This window comes from Dasypus novemcinctus, chromosome 5 (assembly GCF_030445035.2).
Source record: "Dasypus novemcinctus isolate mDasNov1 chromosome 5, mDasNov1.1.hap2, whole genome shotgun sequence".
In the NCBI taxonomy this organism is placed as follows: domain Eukaryota; kingdom Metazoa; phylum Chordata; class Mammalia; order Cingulata; family Dasypodidae; genus Dasypus; species Dasypus novemcinctus.
Window position 1 is genome coordinate 114,310,336 of NC_080677.1, and position 20,705 is coordinate 114,331,040.

Sequence of the window (20,705 nt, forward strand, 5' to 3'; positions counted from 1 at the left end):
AACTGGCTGTTTTTTAAAGGCTCAAATGCCTATCTTCCAATCAGCTGACATCTTTAAACCCTCAGACAGGCATGCTTCTATTGCAGAATGTACACATCCTCTGGTTCCAGTCTTTTCATATGTGAGGCCCTCCTTTCAATGTAGAAAAACTTCCCAAGACTTCATGATAGTAGTAGTGCTTTATTATCCAAGCTGCATAACTGGATGTGTAGACTACTGGAAAGCTGCTCAGCTCCCCCTCCTTCTGGGTAGGGTCAGAGGCTGAGTTTTTGGAACAAGTCCTCTGGGACTTATAGGCCACAGGGACTTTACTCACAAAACTCTGAAGTAAGAGCAGTGAGTGTCAAGGAGACTCTTTGGCAATTCTTCCTGGCTGGGAGCTGGGGAGCACAGGCAAGGAGTAGTCAGAGTGAACCACAATGCTAACAGTGGAGAGGACAAAGGACAGGAGGGCTGCTTGCAGCCCTCCCACTCCTGAATCACAGGGCACACTCACAGTTCTGAGTCCCCCAGGCGGTCCATGTTGGAGACATAAGGAGGTAATTTGTGTTGGACCAAGGCCTCTTCTGCTTCTGGCTGTTGCTCCTCTTTCTTCAGTCGGTGGATTTCTGCTTGCAATGCAAAAAGCTACGTAGGGGTGGGGCTGAGTTAGAGGATGTTCTTCCCTAACTATCCCTCTGCTGAAGATTTCTAGACATATCATAGCCAAAACCCAAGCTCATCTCAAACTGCCCTCAGCCTCAGGATACCTTCCTTACTCTCTGCTCACTATGAATTGGAAAAATAGGAAAGCAGCAGCTATTACTTGACTTTAGTGAGAGGAGAAAAACAAAACTTGTTAGATATATAAAACCTACTATTTTTCCTTGCCTTTCTATCATTTGACTTGCTTTTTTTTTTTTTATTATTATTTGACTTGTTCCTTCTAGAATTCACTGAGAAAAACAGCTCCATCCAATCATGCTTTGCTCTTTGGAATCTACAAAATCAGGCTCTTAAATACTCATGAAAAAATTTTTTAATGAATTAGAACACTTTTAACCTTTTGCCTGAAGAAAAGTACACACACACACACACACACACATATTCCCCAAACCCAAGAATTTTAAAGCCCAAAAAACTAAATTTTATAAGTTTTGTAATCTTCCTTTTCCTAAAAATAAATCCTATACAAATCTTAACGTCAAGGACAGAGAGATATTTCTCAGGCAAAATTTAAAGGCAAATGTGGGTCCCTGGCTCTATCTTTTCATCAAACTAGAGAAATATTGGGCTCAGTAGGAACAAATACATTATATTTGGGTGGTAAACATTATATATGTGGATTTATGTGGAAAGGACTGGGAGGACAAAATAGACAAAAAAAGATGAGTTAGAAGGGACCAGGAATGCATACAGCCTTTTTTTTCTTAAAGTTCAATATCATTATTATATTGTTTGCGCTACATACACGATTTAAAATATGAATCTTGCCTCTGGTTTTCAGAGACAGAGCTCTTAAACCCATGACACTGACTTTCTGGTGACCCACTGTCATGTGCAAACAATATGTATGGCCTTCCTATAATTAATCAATCCCCTGCCCTGCCTTGCCACCACCTAATTCCACACAAAAAAAGCAGAAGTACTCTCCAAAGAACAAGCCTTCTCAGCACAAACCTTCTGACGCAGAACTTCATTTTCCTCTTGAACCTGGTTGGTCCTCTGACACTCTGCATCAAAGTTCAGGATCACAGGAACTGGTGTACAAAGTTAAAGAATAAACCTGTCTGTAAAATGTTTAAAAGTCCCTCCCAAACTCCTGTCACAGCAGCAAACATCTGAACATGAGATACAGGGAGTGAAGCACAGAATCAGAAGAGCTGTGGGCTCTTCACAGATTAATTAGCCTCTCCCTGGACTCTGGGCCCATTATTCTATGACTAGCCTAATTTCCTTTGGGCAGACTCATGACCACGTGACATCTGCCTGGCCAGCCCACAGAAGGACATGACTCCAAACCTGAGTGCTTTCACCCAAATACAGGAAGAAAAGAACCAGTATCCAGTGGACTTCACAGCCAGTGTAAGTTTGAGCCAGATCCAGACAGACAGTCGGCTAAAAGCAACCCTGGAGGCTAGTGATTCCATAGGCATTCTGCCAACTGGTCTATCAGCTGGGGCAAAAGAACAGGCCATTCTGCTTTCTCTTTTCCAGACTGAACCTCTCCCCAGCCAAGGGTTAGAGACAGAGAAAGCTTTCTCCAGAATGCACAGCCACACATCACAACACGAACATCCACATTCTAGCTTAGGGTATTCGACTTTCCCAACCACCTCAAAGAGGCTTAGTCAGGAACAGCACAAGACAAGAAGGGCCTCAGTCCTTGGGAAGTGAATGGCAGCTCAAATGTGTCATATGCTTTGAAGGGCACTGTTCTTTAATGAAAAGACCCTAAATGATATTTCTAATTTTTCATAGACATATAATTTTTCATAGACATAGGATCATGTCATAACTACCTCTAAACTAAGCTACCCTGCTTGTCTGAAAACCCCCCAGGACAAAGAGGGGGAAGGAGGGAGGCACAATCCACTCATCCATAAGACAAAAGGAAGGGGCAAAGTTGGGAAAGACACCCTTCCTACCCCACTAGAAAACAGTTCTGAGAAGGCAGAAATAGCCACTAGTGGGTGGGGCCTATACAACCCCAAAACTTATCAGTGCCTCACCAGGTAGCCCCCTTCAAAATAAGTTCCCTTCCCCTCCCCTAGATAGCCTAGAGAGCATGAGCAATACAGTGGGCCTCGGGCTTCAGGAGCTGAGGCACTCCCGACAAAATGTAAATTTGGTGGGTTGTAATTTACACACAGGCTAGCACACATGCATTCTTAAATAGCCACAGTTATTCTTTTTTGTTTTTTCATTTTTTTTTTATTTTAAATGTTACATTCAAAAATATGAGGTCCCCATATAAGGTAGTTATTCTTAAAGCTACTGTTTTCCAGGAAGTTGAGGAACAATGAGATTACTTGCAGAGAGAGTAACCAAAACACTAACACTGACAGGAAGTTCCAATCTAAGACATATTCTTGTCTGCTCCTTAATCCCAACAAAACCAAGTGACATTCTTGGGGGCACTGACCACAGGCAGCACAGAGAGGGTGCTCTCAAGGCTGGCTAGTTTCGGCAATAAGCAGATACCTTCCAATCAATCCCTGTGCCTGCTGAAAAAAGACCTCAGCCTGGTTTGAGGGTTCCTCTGGGTGCCCGGTTCTAACATCTCTCTGCTTCCACAGCCCCACCCAACCACATCAGCTATTACTGCAGCAGCACAGCATCAGAACTAAAATTGATGATTTCCTGGCCTACTGACAAAAATACCTATAAAGTATCCAGCCCCCTCACATGACACAACAATCACCTACGAGCATTCTGTTAAAAAAAAACAAACATTATTGCATCAAGAGCAGGAGCCACGTTGTCTGGATGTCTCAGACTGGGCCCACAGCCCCAGGCAGTGGAAAGGATATGCATGCACTGAAACAGGACACTCAAGAAGTTATGCAAGGACACAATGAAGGTGTCGGCCCACTGTCGGGAGAAGTAAGTAGCAAAGGTAGGGTTGGTATCTGGGGATGGCAGGAAGGGCAGGACAAACCAATCCTTCCACTCGGCCTGGTTCTGGAGCTCTGCAGCCTGCTTTGCAAAAAACTCCTGAGCCTTGTCATTTCTGTTTGTCTGCCATGGCACAAGGGTGGTTGCAAGGAGGGGAAGAGAAGTCCACAAGTAAGATTCTTCATCACCGTACATGAGAGAGCCTTTGCATATCAGCCAGGTGAGTGGCCAAACACCTAATCTACAAATGTAGATCCATGAAATAAAGGAAATCACCACTCTTTTCCCAAATACCTTGGAATTTCAAAGCCTACTGAAATTGAAGTTCTGATGGTAAATGCTATCCTGCAAATTAATTCCTAGTTTATTTGCAGACAACCTAAGTGACTTACTCCCCCAGGTCAGCTATCTTTATTACTGAAAATTTAACCCAACTACGTATATTCTTTATAAAAAACCACCCAGTAAGAAGAAATGAAGTCATGAAATATATGGCAACATGGATGAACCTGGAGGACATTATGTTGAGTGAAGAAAGTCAGGCACAAAAGGACAATAATTGCATGACTTCACTATTATGAACTAAATATAATGAGCAAACTCACGGAGTTAATAGCTGGAATATAAGTCACCAGAGAAAAGAATGTGGTTCGAGGATGGAAATCTGAGGTTTAATCTGTGCAGAATTAGTAAAAAGTTGTTTATAAATGCTTGGAAATGAATAAAGGGTAAAAGCACATCATAGGATTTGTCATTAATCGCACTAACATATGGGTATGATAGTGGTTTGTTTTTTGTTGTTTTTTATTTTGGAATAATGAAAATGCTCTAAAATTAAATGAAGTGATGAATGCACAACACAGTGATTATACCAAATGCCATTGATTGTACACTTTAAATATTATGAACAAAAAAATAATAGGATGGACTGGGGAGGAAAATGCACCCAATGTAAGAGCTGGACGATAGTAGCAATACTTTGATGATGCTCTTTCATAATTTATTACAACTATTTTACAACAATGCAAGGCATTTGTGGTGCAGTGATGTACGGGAGCCCTGTATGATGTTATGCGTTTTTGTTTTGTAAATTCACAACTTTTACTATATTATTTATGTATGTTCATATATGAATGATATACTTCAATAAACTGTTTTTAAAATGAAAAGGAAAAAAAATAACACCCAGGCTAATGTGCTTAAAACAAGAGGAAACATAAATGGGGAAGAAAAGCCAGATAATTTACAGGTGAAAAGAAGGGGAAAAAAAAAAAAGAATGGAAATAGTCAAAAATAATTTGCACTGTGACTGCTCCACTCTTTCCCATAGTCATATAGAGTCTTCCCTCAGGGTTCAAAGAAAATCTATTTCTGGATCAAAGAGCTCTCTCTACCAAGCAAAGCAGAAGCTCTGAATCAGCAAGCACCTGGATTGTGTAGACAAGATAAAAGCGGAAGAGGCTGGTTTTCAGCTTGTTAATGGTGGGTCTATACATATCTTCCAAGCGACTGAAGAGCCGACGCTCCAGGTAGCTCCAGTAATCCCGAAGCGCAGCCAGGTCATACACCTGCATTAGCTGCTGTAGCTGGTCCACAATTTTGTCCACCTGGTGAAAGATGGGATGTACAGGAGGTGAAAGACAGAAGGGACTTCTTCCTTCCCTCCCCAAAGTTAATATAGCTTTTTACTTTTACTATGGCTTCTGGGTACTTAAAAAAAGTAATCTACAAAAATCTGAAGACATGTTACTGTATCACTGTACTAGCTTTCAAGTTATTTTCTGATGTTATGTATGTGGTTTGACTCTCTAAGCAAACCTGGAAATTTTGGGTGTAAAAGTAAGGGCTCTGGCCCAGGAATCAGGAGGTCTTGACTCTTTCTTTGACTTACTTGACTACCTTGGCAATATCACTGTCTGTGTCTCAGTTGCCTCCTATTTAAAAATATATAAAACTTTTAAAAGCTGGATTGAGACCATCTCCATGGTCCTCTTCTGAGCTCCACCAGAATCCCAAAGCTCACCATGTCATAGGTACACTGGCTTTTTCAAGTCATTGATATACCACCAAAGCCCCAGTAGGTGCCCAGAATTTGGTCACCTCCTTGTGAGAAGCAATAACACCAGAAAGCAGACAATCTGGGAAGGATCCAATCCAATCCCCCTACTTTACAGATCAGGACACTGAGGCCTGGACAGGTAAAATGAGGTGCTTTTTGCAGCTAAGCAGTCACTAACTCTAGCAAGACTAGAAAACTGGTCTAACTCCCATCCACGACACTTGGAGCTAGCTCACCTGCCAACACCAACTGAAGCCAGCTAACATACGTACGAATCACACATACAATATAAAGTCCCAAAACCTCTCAACGGAAAAATCATGTCAGAGCAGGGAAGTACATGTTTTAAAATGTGCACTGAGGGTTTCTTCAACTGCAGAAGCAAAACTGCCAACGAGTCACTGACAAGGCAATTTGAAACCACCACCCTACAGATACTTGAACCAGCTAACATTTAGGGTGCGGCCCCCTTACCGCCCTAGCCCAGCCGAAGCAAACCCTGGTCTATTTCCGCTGCCAAAATTCAAACATCGACCCAACCTTTGCTCCTAAAATCTTATCGTCATCCTGGCCAAAACGACTGGCTAGCACCTGCTCGGGGCCTGGGGTGGAACACCGAGCTCTGGACCGGGAATCTGGACACCTGGGCTCCAGCTTCGGAGATGCTCCTGACGAGATGGGCAACTTCAGGAAAGTCACGTCCCCTCTCAGGGGCTCAGTTCCTCCACGTCAAGAGGGCGCCAAATACCCTGATGGCTACGGTGTCCCCAGGCGCGGGTGACAGCGCCGCTCCCGCCCCGGAGGGCTGTGCGGGAGGAGAGCCTGCTCCGGCGCTCCCTCGCGACCGATTCTGCCCGCGCCGCGCCCGCCGGCCCCTCACCCGGAACCCCTTCTCCTTGTCCGCCTTGATCTCTGCGTCGAGCTGCCGCAGTGTGTGCGTGAAGCCGCGGAACAGCAAGTACTCGCGGACCAGCTCGTCGGTGCGCTCCACGGCCTCCGCCATCGCTGCCCCAGCTCCGCGAGCGGCGGCAGGCGGCGAGGGGCAGAGGGGCGGGGGCGGGGCGGCCCGCGCGCCCAGCACGTCACGCCGCGCCGCCCTACCAGCACGCACGCGCCCGCGCTCCGCGCGCCTCCCGCCCGCCCGCCCGCCTTCTCTAGTCGGCTCCTTTCCCGAGGAGGTTGCTGGAAAGAGGTGTAACTGGCCTGATTTTCCTGGCGGCGTGGGCGGCGGCTCTGTCGTCTCGTTTACTCATTGCTACAGCGGCCACCGGGGACACTCCTGCGAGTAGGGCCGAACCGTGCCAAACATCCCAGAGAGTCATGGTGCGGGCAGGGGGCTGAAGGGCTCTGCTGATTGGCTCCACGTCGCGGAATCCCCCGTCCTCTGCCCTCGTTTGTGTGACGTCACACAACCAGTTCTGTCATCAGGGAGCTCTAAGACCCCCAAAAGTCCTGTCTCCATTAATAATAATTACACGGCAAAGTAACCAAGAGACACTTTTAAGGAAAAAAAAGGCGAGTTCCAGAACCGTAAGTATTGGATGGCCCCAGTTTCTTGGGGGGTAAAAAAAAAGGTTGTGTTTATGTATACATTTAAAAATTAAAGAAAGATTATACACCACCTGTTTATAGGGGTCCTCTCTGAGAGGCGAGATTATGAGGGACTTTCATTTTCTATGTTTTACACTTTTATTTGAAAATTTTACTAAGTGCATATATTTTCGTAAGCAGGAAAAGTTAGCATTTGTGAGCCTTTTCACATCCATAAAATGGTGACAGAAATGCCTACTTTACAGCATAGTAATGAAAATTGAATGAAATGATGTAGATAAAAGACCTAGGATAGTGGCTGAAACGCAATAATGTTTCCTCCCTTCCCCTTTCCTATAACGATAAAACTTTTCGTATTTTACAAAATACGTCTCAAGTATTAATGTCACTTCAGCCTTGCTGTAGAAGTTTCATCTCCAAAGGGGCTCTGATCTGCATTTGAGAAACCTGGAAAAAGTAACAAAAGAGCAAACCACAGCAAAAGAAGGTAGACAAGTTGTTCTGACATCTTTGCCTGCTTTACCTTTCTCCACAGGTATAAGATTGCCCCAAGGCAACCAGTCTTGCCCCTCAGGGCAGGAAAAGTGGTTTTTCTGTGACTCCTGGGAGGACCAAGCTAAATCTTTCTTTGACTGGAACCTCAGATCTTCAAAAGTGAAGAGAAATCCAGACAAGAAACAACTGCCAAAACCTCCACCTACAGTAAAGTCATGAGCTAGGTTTCCCTGAAGCGTTCAGCTCACTGTTCTAACCTCCCACCTCCGCCTGCCCTGGCACTTCCCAGACCAAAGCCTGTAAAACCAGCTAAGATTGGTTTTCTGATGAATGAGAAAAGGCATTCAGGGCAGGTGGTTGCTCTTGGCCTTAAGACAAACTCTTTCTTTTGTGTGGAATATCTTTCCCAAGTACGAACAAGGATGACTCCCTCTTCTCCTCCATGCACTTACTCACATGTCACCCTCTTAAGACCCTCACATGTCCTAAATAAAATAGCAATATCCTCACCCTCAGTGTTCATATTTACTTTGTTCTCCTGTATCATTCTCAATAGTGCTTATCACCATCTGACAAACCATACATTTTACTTATTTCGCTTCTTACCCCCACTAAAATGTAAGCTCCAAGAAAGTAGCAATTTCTGTCTATTATTTGCTACTATATTCTCAGAGCCTATAAGTGTCTAGCTTATATATGTAGCAGTTTGATATGGTTATGAATTCCAAAAATAGATACTGGATTATGTTTGTAATCTGGTCTGTACCTGGACATGATTAAGTTATGATTAGGGCTTTTGATTGGGCCATGTCATTAAGGGATTGAGTCCCCCACCCCTTGGTGGGAGGGGAATCACAGATAAAAGGCATGGCAAAGGACAGAGTTGAGGGGTTCTGATGTTGGAATTTGATGCTAAAGTCTTAAGCTGGAGCCCCAGGAAGTAAGTACGCAGAGGAAAGAGAAGCAAGCCCTAGGAAGAGGACCTGAGCCATGAGAAGAACAGGAAGAGAGACGGCTCCTTAGGCACACAGAAACCCCAGGGAGAAAGACAGAGCCGTTCACCTGATAGTCTATAGCTGACCTTGTGGAGCAAACAGAGGAGCTGAGCCCAAAGGAACCCAGGAAGCCTGAACCCTGGTACAATTGGCAGCCATCTTGCTCTAACACATGAAAATAGACTTTGGTGAGGAGAGTAACTTATGCTTATGGCCTGCTATCTGTAAGCTCCTACCCCAAATCAATACTCTTTTTAAAAACCAACCAATTTCTGGTATTTTGCATCAGCACCCTTTTGGCTGACTAATACAGAATTTGGTTCCAAGGAGTGGGGACGTGTTTTTGCAATTACCGAAATGCTGGAATGAGTTTATAAATGGGTAAGGGGTACTTGAAGGAACTGTAAGATGCTTGATGGAAAAGGCCTAGATCGCTTTGAAGAGGCTATTGATAGTAATATGGATGCTAAAGAAAATTTTTATGATGCCTTAGAAGTAAATGATGAAACTATTTACTTCTAAGTATTGGAAACTGGAGGAATGGCAATCCATTTTTAAAATTGTAGAAAACCTAGCACGATTATCTCCTGGTGTTTTATGGAAGGCAGAATTTGAAAATGGTGACTCCAGGCATTTAGCTGAAGAAATTTCCAAAGTAGACCCAGAGAATGCAACTTGGCTTCTGCTTGTAGCTTATAGCAAAATACTAGATGAGAGAGATATACTGAGGACTGAACTGTCAGGCACAAAGAAAACAAACTAATTCTAGAAATTCCAATCCTCTGGAAATCAAACTTCCAGAAGCAAGTGCCCCGTTGGAGGACTTAACTAAACTTGGAACTTGTAAATCAGGATTGAAAATGCAGTTATCTCAGAAAGACTTGTGAAAAGTCTTACTGTCTGATGGCTTGGACCCTTGCTTCTTGCATGCTGAACCAACAAGGTTTTTGAGAGAGCTGTATGAACAAAACTACTGTCCGCTTGGACTAAAAGGGGCATGGAAAGGAGAACTTTAAGTGGAAAACCATGGAAGCTAAGATCTGAAATTAGGACATCACTTTGAGCCAAGAGAGGAAAACCACCCATGTGTACAGAGAGGGCAAGTTTGCCCCAGCAGTTGAAGAGGGTGGATGTTCCCACAGATGTTTTGGGAGAGTTTTGCCACCCCGGAGTGCAGAAAGGGTGGAGCACATTCCCCAAGGATTAGGGTGGTTAAGGTCAGCACCCCCACAGGTCTGAGAGGAGTGGATCTGTCTTCCAAAGGTTAGGGAAGGCCAGGTGATCAACTTGTTGCTTGGAGAGGGTTGATCCTGTATGCCAAAGATTGGGGAAGGCCACGTGATCAACTCATTGCTCTGAGAAGGTTGAGCCTGTATGCCAAAGGTTAGGGAAGATCAGGTGGTCAACTCGTTGCTCTGAGTGGGTTGAGCCTGAGGGTTAGGGGGAATGTGTCTTCACATCACTGTCCTAAGAGAGTTAAGACTCTAACCCAAAGATTGGGTAAGGTGTGGCAATCACTCCAACACTCTTGGAGAGAGAAATCTGGAGCTTGGTTGACACCCAGATGCTTGATGAGGGTGGAACCAAGAATATGGCCATTGGGCAATCCTGTGGAAAGGGTGGGTTCCCAAAAGGCACCAAGGAGAAAAAACCATCATCTTAAGAATGACTCTCAGACTGAAATCGAATAGAGGATGCCCTGCAGGTTTACTGAACTGTAGAGAAACCATGACTTATGTTTCCCTCCCAATTTCTCCTTATTGTAATGAAAATGTTTATCCTATGTTTGTCCATTCGTGTACTGGAAACAGATAAATTATTTTATAAGTTTCGGAGATCTATAACAGACTGGACTTTGACCCAAGACAAACTATTTCTTTAAATTGACTGTGATATGATTTAGTACTTGCATTGTTACTGATTTAAGATTTTTTTAATATTATAATGTCTTTTTGGAATTCAGAGGGTAGAGTGTAGCAGTTTGATATGGTTATGAATTCCAAAAATAGATATTGTATTATGTTTGTAATCTGGTCCGTACCTGGGCATGATTAAGTTATGATTAAGGCTTTGATTGGGCCACATCATTAGGTCGTTGATGTGGTCCACCCCAAGGGGTGAGGACTCACAGACACAAGGCATGGCAAAGGACAGAATTGAAGCGTTCTTAATGTTGGGATGCTGAAGTTTGATGCTGAAGTCTTAAGCTGGAGCCCTGGGGAAAGACACAGAGCCTTTTGCCTAATAGTCTACAGCTGACCTTGTGGAGAGACGCAAAGCCTAGAGAGCCTCATAGTCTACAGCTGACCTTGTGGAGAAAACAGGAGCTGAGCCCAGAGGAAGCCAAGAAGCCTGAACCCTCACAGAAATCAGCAGCCATCTTGCTCCGATACTTGAAAATAGACTTTGGTGAGGGAAGTAACTTATACTTTATGGCCTGCTATCTGTAAGCTCCTACCCCAAATAAATACCCTTTATAAAAACCAACCAATTTCTGGTATTTTGCATCAGCACCCTTTGGCGGACTAATAACAGGAAATTTTATATTGTATATGTTATTACAATAAAAATTTAAATGAATACATACATTTAATGATCATCTGTTAGTTATAGGCACTGATGCTGGGTGTCAGAAACACAATAATCAAGGCCTGGAACCCTGCCCTCAGGACTAGCTGGTTGGGGAAGCCAGAGGACTAACCCAGCACTCACACTGGCTGCAGGGTGGAGCTGGGTTGAATGGAAGCAGGGCTGGAAGCAAGGATCAAGATGAGTTAGGGGACTGTTGTAGTCCAAACAAGAAGTAAGACTAAATTGGTGACAGTCGGAATGGATTTGAGAGAGAATGAGAAGTGGAAGTAACTGATTAGGTAACTGATTAGTTGAGGTGAGTGAGGAACAAGGATAGTTGATGATTGGACAGTTTCCTGGCTTTAGCATCTCAGTGAATGGTGGAGCTATTTGTGGAGAGAAACAGGAAGAAGAGCAGCTCTTTAGCGAGAGATGGTGAGTGAGGTTTGGACATGCTGATTTTGAGCTGCCTTGAAAGTAGAAGATGCTCAATAGCTGTTTGTTGAATAAATGAGAGAATCATGTCCATACTGCAGTGTCTGGAACTCCAAGTCACACCCCTCATAAGAGCATCCATGTCCACAGCCTTTGGTAGAGAAATCTTTTCTTACTGTGGATAGTGCTAGAAGTTACTCTGAAAGCTGGAGGCAACCCACCATGATCCAGGGTCCCTGTTGGTAGTTCTCAAGCTTGCCTTAGGAGACATCTTTTTTATGTATTAGCATTTGGCTCACTGGAAATCAAAAACATACAAATTCAAATAAACACCCCTTTGCATCCATAAAATCAGCATTTCAAAAACCATTTCCCATTGTTGATGAACATGAAATGAAATGAGCATTTTTGTACAGCTCCAGAAGGAGCTCTAGAGATCAATTATAAGTGGTCAAGAAACCAAAAATGTTCATACTCTTTAACCCAATGATTCCACTTCTAAAACTTCTGAAGAATTTTTGTTTTTTTAAAATAAATATTTGTATTTATCTTTGATACATCTTTCAAAATTTTCTTTAGATTAAAAAAAAAGCTGTGTTGGAAACAAATGAGAAACTAGAACCCAACTATGAATTTCTCAGCCTCACAATGGTAACATGAATCTGATATTGTGTAAAAACATGTAGGGGTTCTCCAGCTTAAAGTGACATTATAGATCTGAACCTTCAAAGAAGAAACCATTGTAACATTTCAGGATGAGAATTTCCTACAATCTCATAATCACTGAATTTCATAAACCGTCCCAAGGCTGAGGCACATCAGTTCCCGCTGCCTCTAAATCAATGGTGTTCGATAGTTTCTTTTCCAAGATGGCTTTTTGTTGTTCAGCTGACACTTCTCAGAAACACTTTGGTTACTTTATCTGGAACATTATAGCCACAAGTGTGGCAGCTCTTTCAGCATCTGACAGTTGAACACAAAGCAAGTCGTATCATTGATAGCATTTACAATTTAAAATCATTTGAATTTTCTTCTTGGAGCATTTTCAGAATATACAGAATTAGTTGGTATAGCGACAACATGTCTCTCATATCTCCATGAGAAAACATGAGTGCATCATTTCAGTTGCTAGTGAACCTCAGAGAAGGGCAAGCTCCATCTTGACTTAGGCAATGCCACCCAGACCCTCCTGCCTGAGTGGGAGCCCCTCTCCTGTGGCCCGCCCTCATCCTCATTGCCATCTGTACCTCAATAACACTGCAATGATGCCCTGAACCCAACCCCAAACTCCCTGAGTAGGGTTTGGGTAGGGGGCAGCCTTCCATTTCACTCTTCCTCTGGTGTTGGGAGGCAGGGAACACAGGCCCCTACGCTCAGGCAGTGCTGGAGCCCTACAAAGGTCTGCAAAGCGGGAGGACATGTGTTTGTGATAAGCCTCTAAGACTCGGGTTCTTAACCAGGGGTCCAGGAACCCTTTGTCGATGGAAAGATTTCAGGGTTTCCATGAGCTTGAACATTAAAAAAAAAAAAATTCTGTGGGGACATGTTGGTGTGGGTGTGATATATCCATTAAGTAATACACAATACAGTGTGGACTTAGTAAGGGGTCTGTGGTTTTCACCTGACTGGCAAAGGGGTCCACAGAACAAAAAAGGTTAAGAACCCCTGCTCTAAGAGTTCATCCATTCATCCTATAAATGTGTATTGATTGCCAGCTTTGAACCCAGACTGTTACAGGCCTTGGATGTACAAGAGGAACACAAAACAAAACCCTGCCCTCACAGGCTTTTGGGGTATGATGGTTGATGTTTATCAATACTTTCCATAACCTTCTGAGCTTGTTGCACATAAATGTGAAAAGCTCCAGATGATAGAGGCCCCATCAGCCTGGTCCCTGATAGCAACCACATGGAGTGAAGCCAGCTGGCTCCCAATGGACATGCAGCAGGAGAGAAAAAATAGTTTGGCTTTTTCAGTGGCCCTGAGATGGGAGAGTTGCTTGTGAGGGCATCATAGCTCAGGCAAACCTGGCAGATGCATTAGCCCAGCAGGCCCAGTGTTCTCAGGAACAGAGTATGGCTCCATGTTCAGTAAGCAGATTCTGGCATTGTAAAGCAAGAAGGTGAGAGGTCATGTGCAGAAAAATCAGGCCAGAATGGAATGAGCTAGCAGGGGCACATGTATGGCACTGCTCCTCTCTGCTTCTTCTGAGGAGCAAGACCCCTGGCCCCAGCCTAGGGTCTGATGTAGCTTTCCTCCACCCACAGTGGGCATGTGTCCAGGAGTGCCCGCTTGACACTCTGTTGGTGGTTCTTTCTACAACCTCCCACCTCAGTCCCTAACCCATCCCACCCCCACCATGAAGAGTCTGGCTCCCAGGCAAAGGGAGATGCCTTTTGTAGAGTCTCTACTCTGTCCAACACCACCTATCTTGAATGAAAGTCTCAGTCTCATGTGCAGAATTCTCTTGACACTTGCTTTCTTAGGAGAGCTCTCAGTGATAAAATGTTTGTAGCTTGAAGGGCAGAAAGACAACCAGTCTGAGGGGCTCCCTTCCTTGGCCTTGCCTTGTAACCCATCTGCTGGGCCATCACTCAAACTCTTGGTCAGCAGGACGGTGCCTGGTCTGGCCTCTTCCCTGAGCTGGCTGTGTCTGGGAGGTCTTCCCAGGCAATCCTTTGTCTTTCTCTCTCTCCTTCCCAAGCATGCCAGTGTAAATGGAAAGAGTTGTCACTGGGAAAGCAGTGTTTAGGGCCTGGGCAGGGGATCAGAGGCAGCCCCTGCACCATGCTGTTTCCTCAGATAGGTGATGAGGTAGTGCCTTTCAATCACCTATGGATCTGAAGTGCTGGCATTCAAACATCCGGGTGGTAGGTGGAAGCCCCTGCCCATGCTCATGATGGCATCAGGCAGCTCTTCCTCAAGGTCCAAATTCTCCCAGCTGGAAGCTCCTGCATGGCTCTGCCTCATACAGTCTCCTGACCTGGAGATCCCTAGGCACCTATGGCCTCCAGATTCACCTTCTCCAATTTGATGGGCTGGAAGCCAAACTCACTCCCATCTGAGTCAGACAAATGAAGAGCAGACCTTTAATCAAAATCATCCATGCTCCACATGAACCCTCTGTGTTCTTTCCTGGGATTTGTGAATCTAAGGGATGACCTCATGCATCAAAGAGCTCACAGTCCGGAAATGGCAAAGCCATAATTTTTACATGAATATTCAGATGAGGAAAGTTGCTTCTCACTAAATGATGTCACTGAGAAGATGGGCTCAATTTCCTTTCCAGTTCTGTAATAAATTCACCTACAAGGACAACTTGCCCCTGCCTACTTTCAGAGAGTGAGGGAGAGAGGTAGTTCATTGTTTTCAAACTTTAAAGAAGTATCCTTTATCTGGGTACCACTGCATTTATGAGTTATGAGAATCAGATGTGACCAATTACAGTGACATCTTGTTTCTCTGTCATTGTCTGGGAGAAGTTATTCAACTTAAATAAATTTTCCAGATAACTGAATTCTCCTTTGAGCACCATGACTCCCCCCTTTTTAGCCATAAAATTGGCATTTTTTAAAAGTATTGCCCATTGTTTATGAACATAAAATGAAATGCGCATTCTTGTACAGCTCCAAGCGGAGTTCTAGAGATCAATTTTAATTGAGTAAGAACCTCAATATGTTCACTCTTTACCCCAATGATTCCACCTCTGTTTTGTTTTGCTAAATGCTGCCAAAGCAATCTAACAGAAATGAGTTGTCTTTTACAGTGGGATGTATTAGGTTAAAAGCTTACAGTTCTGAGGCCATGATAATGTACAAATCAAAGCATCATCAGAGATGCTCTTTCACTGAGCTTCAGCTGTAGGCAATCTAGCATGTGGCAAGGCACAATGCCAGTCCACTCATCTCTTCCCTCTCCTCTGGACCTCTTTGCCTTTTCTTCAGGTTGCTCTGTCTGTGGCTTTTATCTGTCCTGAATTCATCAACTTCTGGAGGCTTCTGTCTCTGTGTCTTCCTTTCTGTATCTGCAGCTTTTCGTTCTTCCATTTATCCTCCAGTAAGAGGATTAAGGAAAACGGACTTGGCCCAGTGGTTAGGGCACCCGTCTACCACATGGGAGGTCTGCAGTTCAAACCCCGGGCCTCCTTGACCCGTGTGGAGATGGCCCATGCGCGGTGCTGATGCACGCAAGGAGTGCTGTGCCACGCAAAGGTGTCACCCGCATAGGGGAGCCCCACGCGCAAGGAGTGCGCCCCATAAGGAAAGCCCCCCAGCATGAAACAAAGTTCAGTCTGCCCAAGAATGGTGCCGCACACACAGAGAGCTGATGCAGCAAGATGACACAACAAAAAGAAACACAAATTCCCATGCCACTGACAACAGAAGCAGACAAAAAGAACATGCAGTAAATGGACATAAGAGAACAGACAACTGGGGAAGGGAGGGGATAGGGAGAGAAACAAATAAAAAAATAAACCTCAAAAAAAAAAAAGACCCACCCTACCATCCCCAGAATGAGACATGACTCCCAGGGATGAGCCTCCCTGGCACTGATGGGTTACTGCCAAGCACCAACTAGCAATGCAACTGGAAAAAGACATTGACTAAAGGGGGAAAGGGTAAAGACAAGAGTTTATATGGTTAAGAGACTTCAAAGTAAGTCAGGAAATCTTTCCAGAGGTTACACTTAGGCATATCTCAGCAGTATCTCTTTGACTGCCAAAGTAGTCCACCCAAATAGTGGGGCTCCTGAGGGCTCTGGAGACATCCAGACACTATAGTGAGGGCAGATAGCTCAGGAATTTGGTGCCTTGCCAGTGGGCCTGACTTTGGAATTTATATTCCCCAGAATGACAGAGTTGGATTCAGTTGCAGTTTCCCTACATGTGGCTCTTCTGTCCTTCTAGTTGAACCTATAATTAGTACTAGCATTGGTAGGTGTATGCCTTAAATCTTTGGGCTGTCCATGTGCCAGCTGGGCCTCGAGTCTCAACAGACTTGCAACACCTACTCTCCAGTTCATTGGTCTCACCTAGGACAACTAATGTGGAGATGATAATGGACAACTACCATAACAAGGAACTGAGAAGGTCTACAACTGCAAGCATGAGAGTCCCATCCATTAGCTCCATGGTATTGCAGCCCCCTCTCAATTAGAGATGGAGTGGACATCACCATCCCAGAATCCTCAGGATTGGGGAATGAACTATGGACTAAAGTAGATTTACTGGTATTCTATTATAGACTTATTGTGATTCTAGCAATGGAAGAAATTATATCATTGATGTGGAGGCAGTGGTCACTGGAGGTTCTGAGGTCAGGGAGAGGGAAAAACAGATACAGCAACAGATACAGGCCATTATAAATCTTGCCATAACCTACAGAATTGGGTGGGAGAATATGGGGGCATTTTGGGGACTTGGAATTGTCCTGAATGACAGTGCAACAACAGATACAAGCCATTATATATCCTGCCATAACCTACAAAATTGCGTGGGAGAGAGTGTAAACTGCAATGTAAACTATAATCCATGCTGTGCGACAATGCTCCAAAATGTGTTCATCAATTGCAGTGAATTTACCACCCTAATGAAAGAAGTTGTTAATGTGGGGATAAGTGGGAGGTGTGGGGAGTGGAGCATATGGGAATCCTTTATGTTTTTTTATGTAACATTTTATGTAATCTAAGTATCTTTTAAAAAGAAATTAAAAAGATATTTTAAAAAAAGAATTGGGTGGGAGAGAGTGTAAACTACAATGTAAACTTTAATCCATGCTTAGTGGCAATGCTCCAAAATATGTTCATCAATTGCAATGAATGTATTCACTGATGAAGAATGTTGTCAATGTGGGAAAATGTGGGAGGTGTGGGCAGCGGGGCATATGGGAATCCCCTATATTTCTTATGTGACATTTGTATAGTCTAAGTATCTTTTAAAAAATTTTTAAAAAAATTAAAAAAAAAGATCCACCCTGAGTCATGCCTTGCCGAAGTGATCTAATCAAAAGGAATGACCCATCTACAATAGGTTTACATGCATAGGAATGGATTAACTCTAAGGACGTGATCTTTTGGGATCCCCCCAGCTTCAAACTGTCACAACTTCTAAAACTCCTCCTGAAGAAATATTTTTTAAAATGCCAAGATTCATGTACAATGGGTTGTTTATAAGAGTGCAAGTTATTTGTAATAATGAACGTATTAGCATAAGTTGTGAGTACTTAGAGGCTATACTGATGTATCCTCCAAGAACTTAGGATGAGGAAACTGTTTTCCTCTAGGAGTTAAACTGCAAAACCAACCCAGGATGGATCAGAGTCCAAAATGCAAAAATCATTAGAAAGAGAAAGAAAAGCTACTATACTCACAGGACTCAAATAAAGTTATTAACTCACAGAAGAGAGAGTATGTCATTCAGAACAGGTTTAGCCACAGACACACAGAAATCAAGAGAGTGGTATGCGCAGGGCAACCAGCAGACTCCTGTGCTCTGTCCCTCTAGAAATGGTCAATCCCAAGATGAGAAGGATCCATACCATGGAATGCTACTCAGCAAAAAAAGGAATGATCTATTGATGCACACAACAACCTGGATGGATCTCAAGAAAATTATGCTGAGTGAAACAAACCAATTCCAGAGTGTTACATAGTGTATTATTCCATTTATCTAACATTTTTTGAAAGGACAACATTTTGGAAATGCAGGACTCATTGATAGCTGCCAGAGGCTAGGACTGGGTAGGGGTGGGAGTTGATGAGAGGAGGGAGAAGGTGTAGTTAAAAAAAGGGATGAGGGACATGAGGGATCCTTGTGGTATCTTGACTGGCTGCAAATGCATGAATCTACAAATATGATAAAATTTTATACAACTATATACACACACAAATGAGAACAAGTACAACTGGATGTATCTGTTTTAGTTTTCTCAATGCCAAAGTAAGTACCACAAAATGGGTTGGCTTAAATAATGGGAATTTATTGGCTTGTGGTTTTGAGGCTAGGAAAAGTCCATAACAAAGCATCAACTAGGTGATGCTTTGTTTCTCAAAGACTGGCAATCTGGAGTTGGCTGTCAGTGATCCTTGGTCCTGGGCTCCTCTGTCACATGACAATGCACATGACAGCTTCTCCTGGCCTCTCCTTTCTCTTTTCAACTCCACTGACTTTCAGCTTCTGGCTACTCCCTCTGTATCATTCTATCTTTCTGAGTTTCATTCTGTTTTTAAAGGTCTCTGGTAATAGGACTAAGACCCATCCTAATTGAGTTGGGGCACATCTTAACTGAAGTGACCTCATCAAAATGCCCGACTTACCATGGGTTCACATCCACAGGAATGGATTAAGTTTATGAACATGTTTTTCTGGGGTGCATAACTCCAAACCACCACAGTGCCTGAATAAGATTGGTGGATTGTATCCGTCAATATCCTGGTTGTGATATTGTACTATGGTTTTGCAAGATGTTATTGGGGGAACTGAGTAAATGGTACATGGGAGCTCCTTGTATAATGTTATTTCTTATAACTATATGTGACTCTATAATTATCTCAAAATAAAAACTTTAATTTGTAAAAGGATGATACAAAACTACATAAGCTACATAAACTACATATGCAATGTTTTTATGTATATGTACATGTGTAAAATAGTAACAGCAATTGGCTCTAGTAGCAGAGGGATCAGATTTTATGAATGGTTTCTGATTTCATCTTTACACTTGTTAATATTTTTCAAATTCTTTACTATGAACACATATCCATTTTATAAATAGAATATATAAAAAATGTTATGTTTAAACATGACATGTTCATTTGTCACATCTCAGGGCTGCCTTATACAAAGTTTTTATCAACTGAACCCCAAAAACATTTAAATGTAAATTGCTACTAAACCAGGGATCTTCAACCTTGTACTTATACTTTGCAGTTTTTGGAACCAAATATCAAACCTCGTACCTGAACTCTATTTCCATTTCTGTTAATTGTCTATGCAACTCTTCTCAAGTCATGTAATTTCTTTGGGTCCCTGTTTCCACCTACATCATAAAGTTCTTGAACCAGAAAGACCCTGGGGGCCTTTTAGGTCTTACACTCAGCTGAGCCTCATGCCATTCTTGGCCCGTCCATTCAGAGATAGTGGGTCCCAAAGACAGAAAATGAAGTGAAAAATCTTCTCTCAGAGCACTGTAATCCCGTCCTCAAATTAGAGTGTGAGCCTGCCTCTTCCATGCTCCTCTGCTTTCCACCCAGAAAGCAGTGAGTTCAACATTCACACGGGGCAGTAAACTGGCAATAATGGCTTTAGCCTGTTAGCAGTTGGAATCCATAGGTTTATGAGTCTATAAAATCATTCGCTTTCACTGCTGGAACAATTCATTAGCTTGGGTTTATAAGTAATACTGCACTCATAAAGATCAAGTGAAGAGTGGCATAAGGGGAATTCCATCTCTGTTGGCACCTCCTGAAAACCAACCTGTGCCCTCTCCAATCCAGTTTCTACCTTCTGCAATTCCTATGAGGCAGCTTCTCTCTCTCCTCTCCTCCCTCTTCCTTTCTCCTCCCTCTTTCCCTTTTTCTCTTCTTCTCTCTTCCTCTCTGTAATGGCCCATGCCTGATGTAAATCCTCTCTTTTCAAACACCTCATTGTCATCTTCCTCAGGACTTCTCTTCACACCATTCCTCACTGGCTATAGGGGTCACCCAGAGCTTCTCTTTGGGCACTCTCTCTTTGTCTCCTACTACCAGGATCTAAGACAATGACTCCTATCTGGTGGAGTCTACTATCCTGGGTAGATATCACCTGAGCTACTACTGTCCATCCTCAAAATTCTGAATATCCAACCCAGATTGCACTCTGCCTGCTAGACACATCTCTCTGCAGTTGTCTTGTGCCCAACCAGAAAGGCAAAAGAGGGCATTTTTTATCCATGGTTCTCCCCTTTGACCAGCTTCCCCAGTAATGCCTCCCTTAGACTGCTCTCTTCAACAAGGAACTCAAAGTT

General features: G+C 43.4%; 1 protein-coding gene across 3 annotated transcripts in view; it reads right to left on the bottom strand.

Moving 5' to 3' along the window:
* Positions 1-6,726, bottom strand: part of WDR91 (WD repeat domain 91) — a 39,081-nt gene extending 32,355 nt beyond the window's left edge. The window contains exons 1-5 of one of the 3 annotated variants that reach the window (XM_058297410.2): positions 6,537-6,726; positions 5,025-5,204; positions 3,513-3,720; positions 1,660-1,742; positions 497-627 (exon numbers count right to left, since the gene is read on the bottom strand). In XM_058297410.2, coding sequence (XP_058153393.1) covers positions 497-627; positions 1,660-1,742; positions 3,513-3,720; positions 5,025-5,204; positions 6,537-6,659 — 725 coding nt within the window. In that variant the 5' untranslated portion in view covers positions 6,660-6,726. Of the gene's footprint in view, positions 1-496; positions 628-1,659; positions 1,743-3,512; positions 3,721-5,024; positions 5,205-6,196 lie in introns of all 3 variants that reach the window. The other 2 variants (XM_058297412.2, XM_058297413.2) reach the window with 2 other exon arrangements.
* Between the last annotated feature and the right edge of the window lie 13,979 nt (positions 6,727-20,705).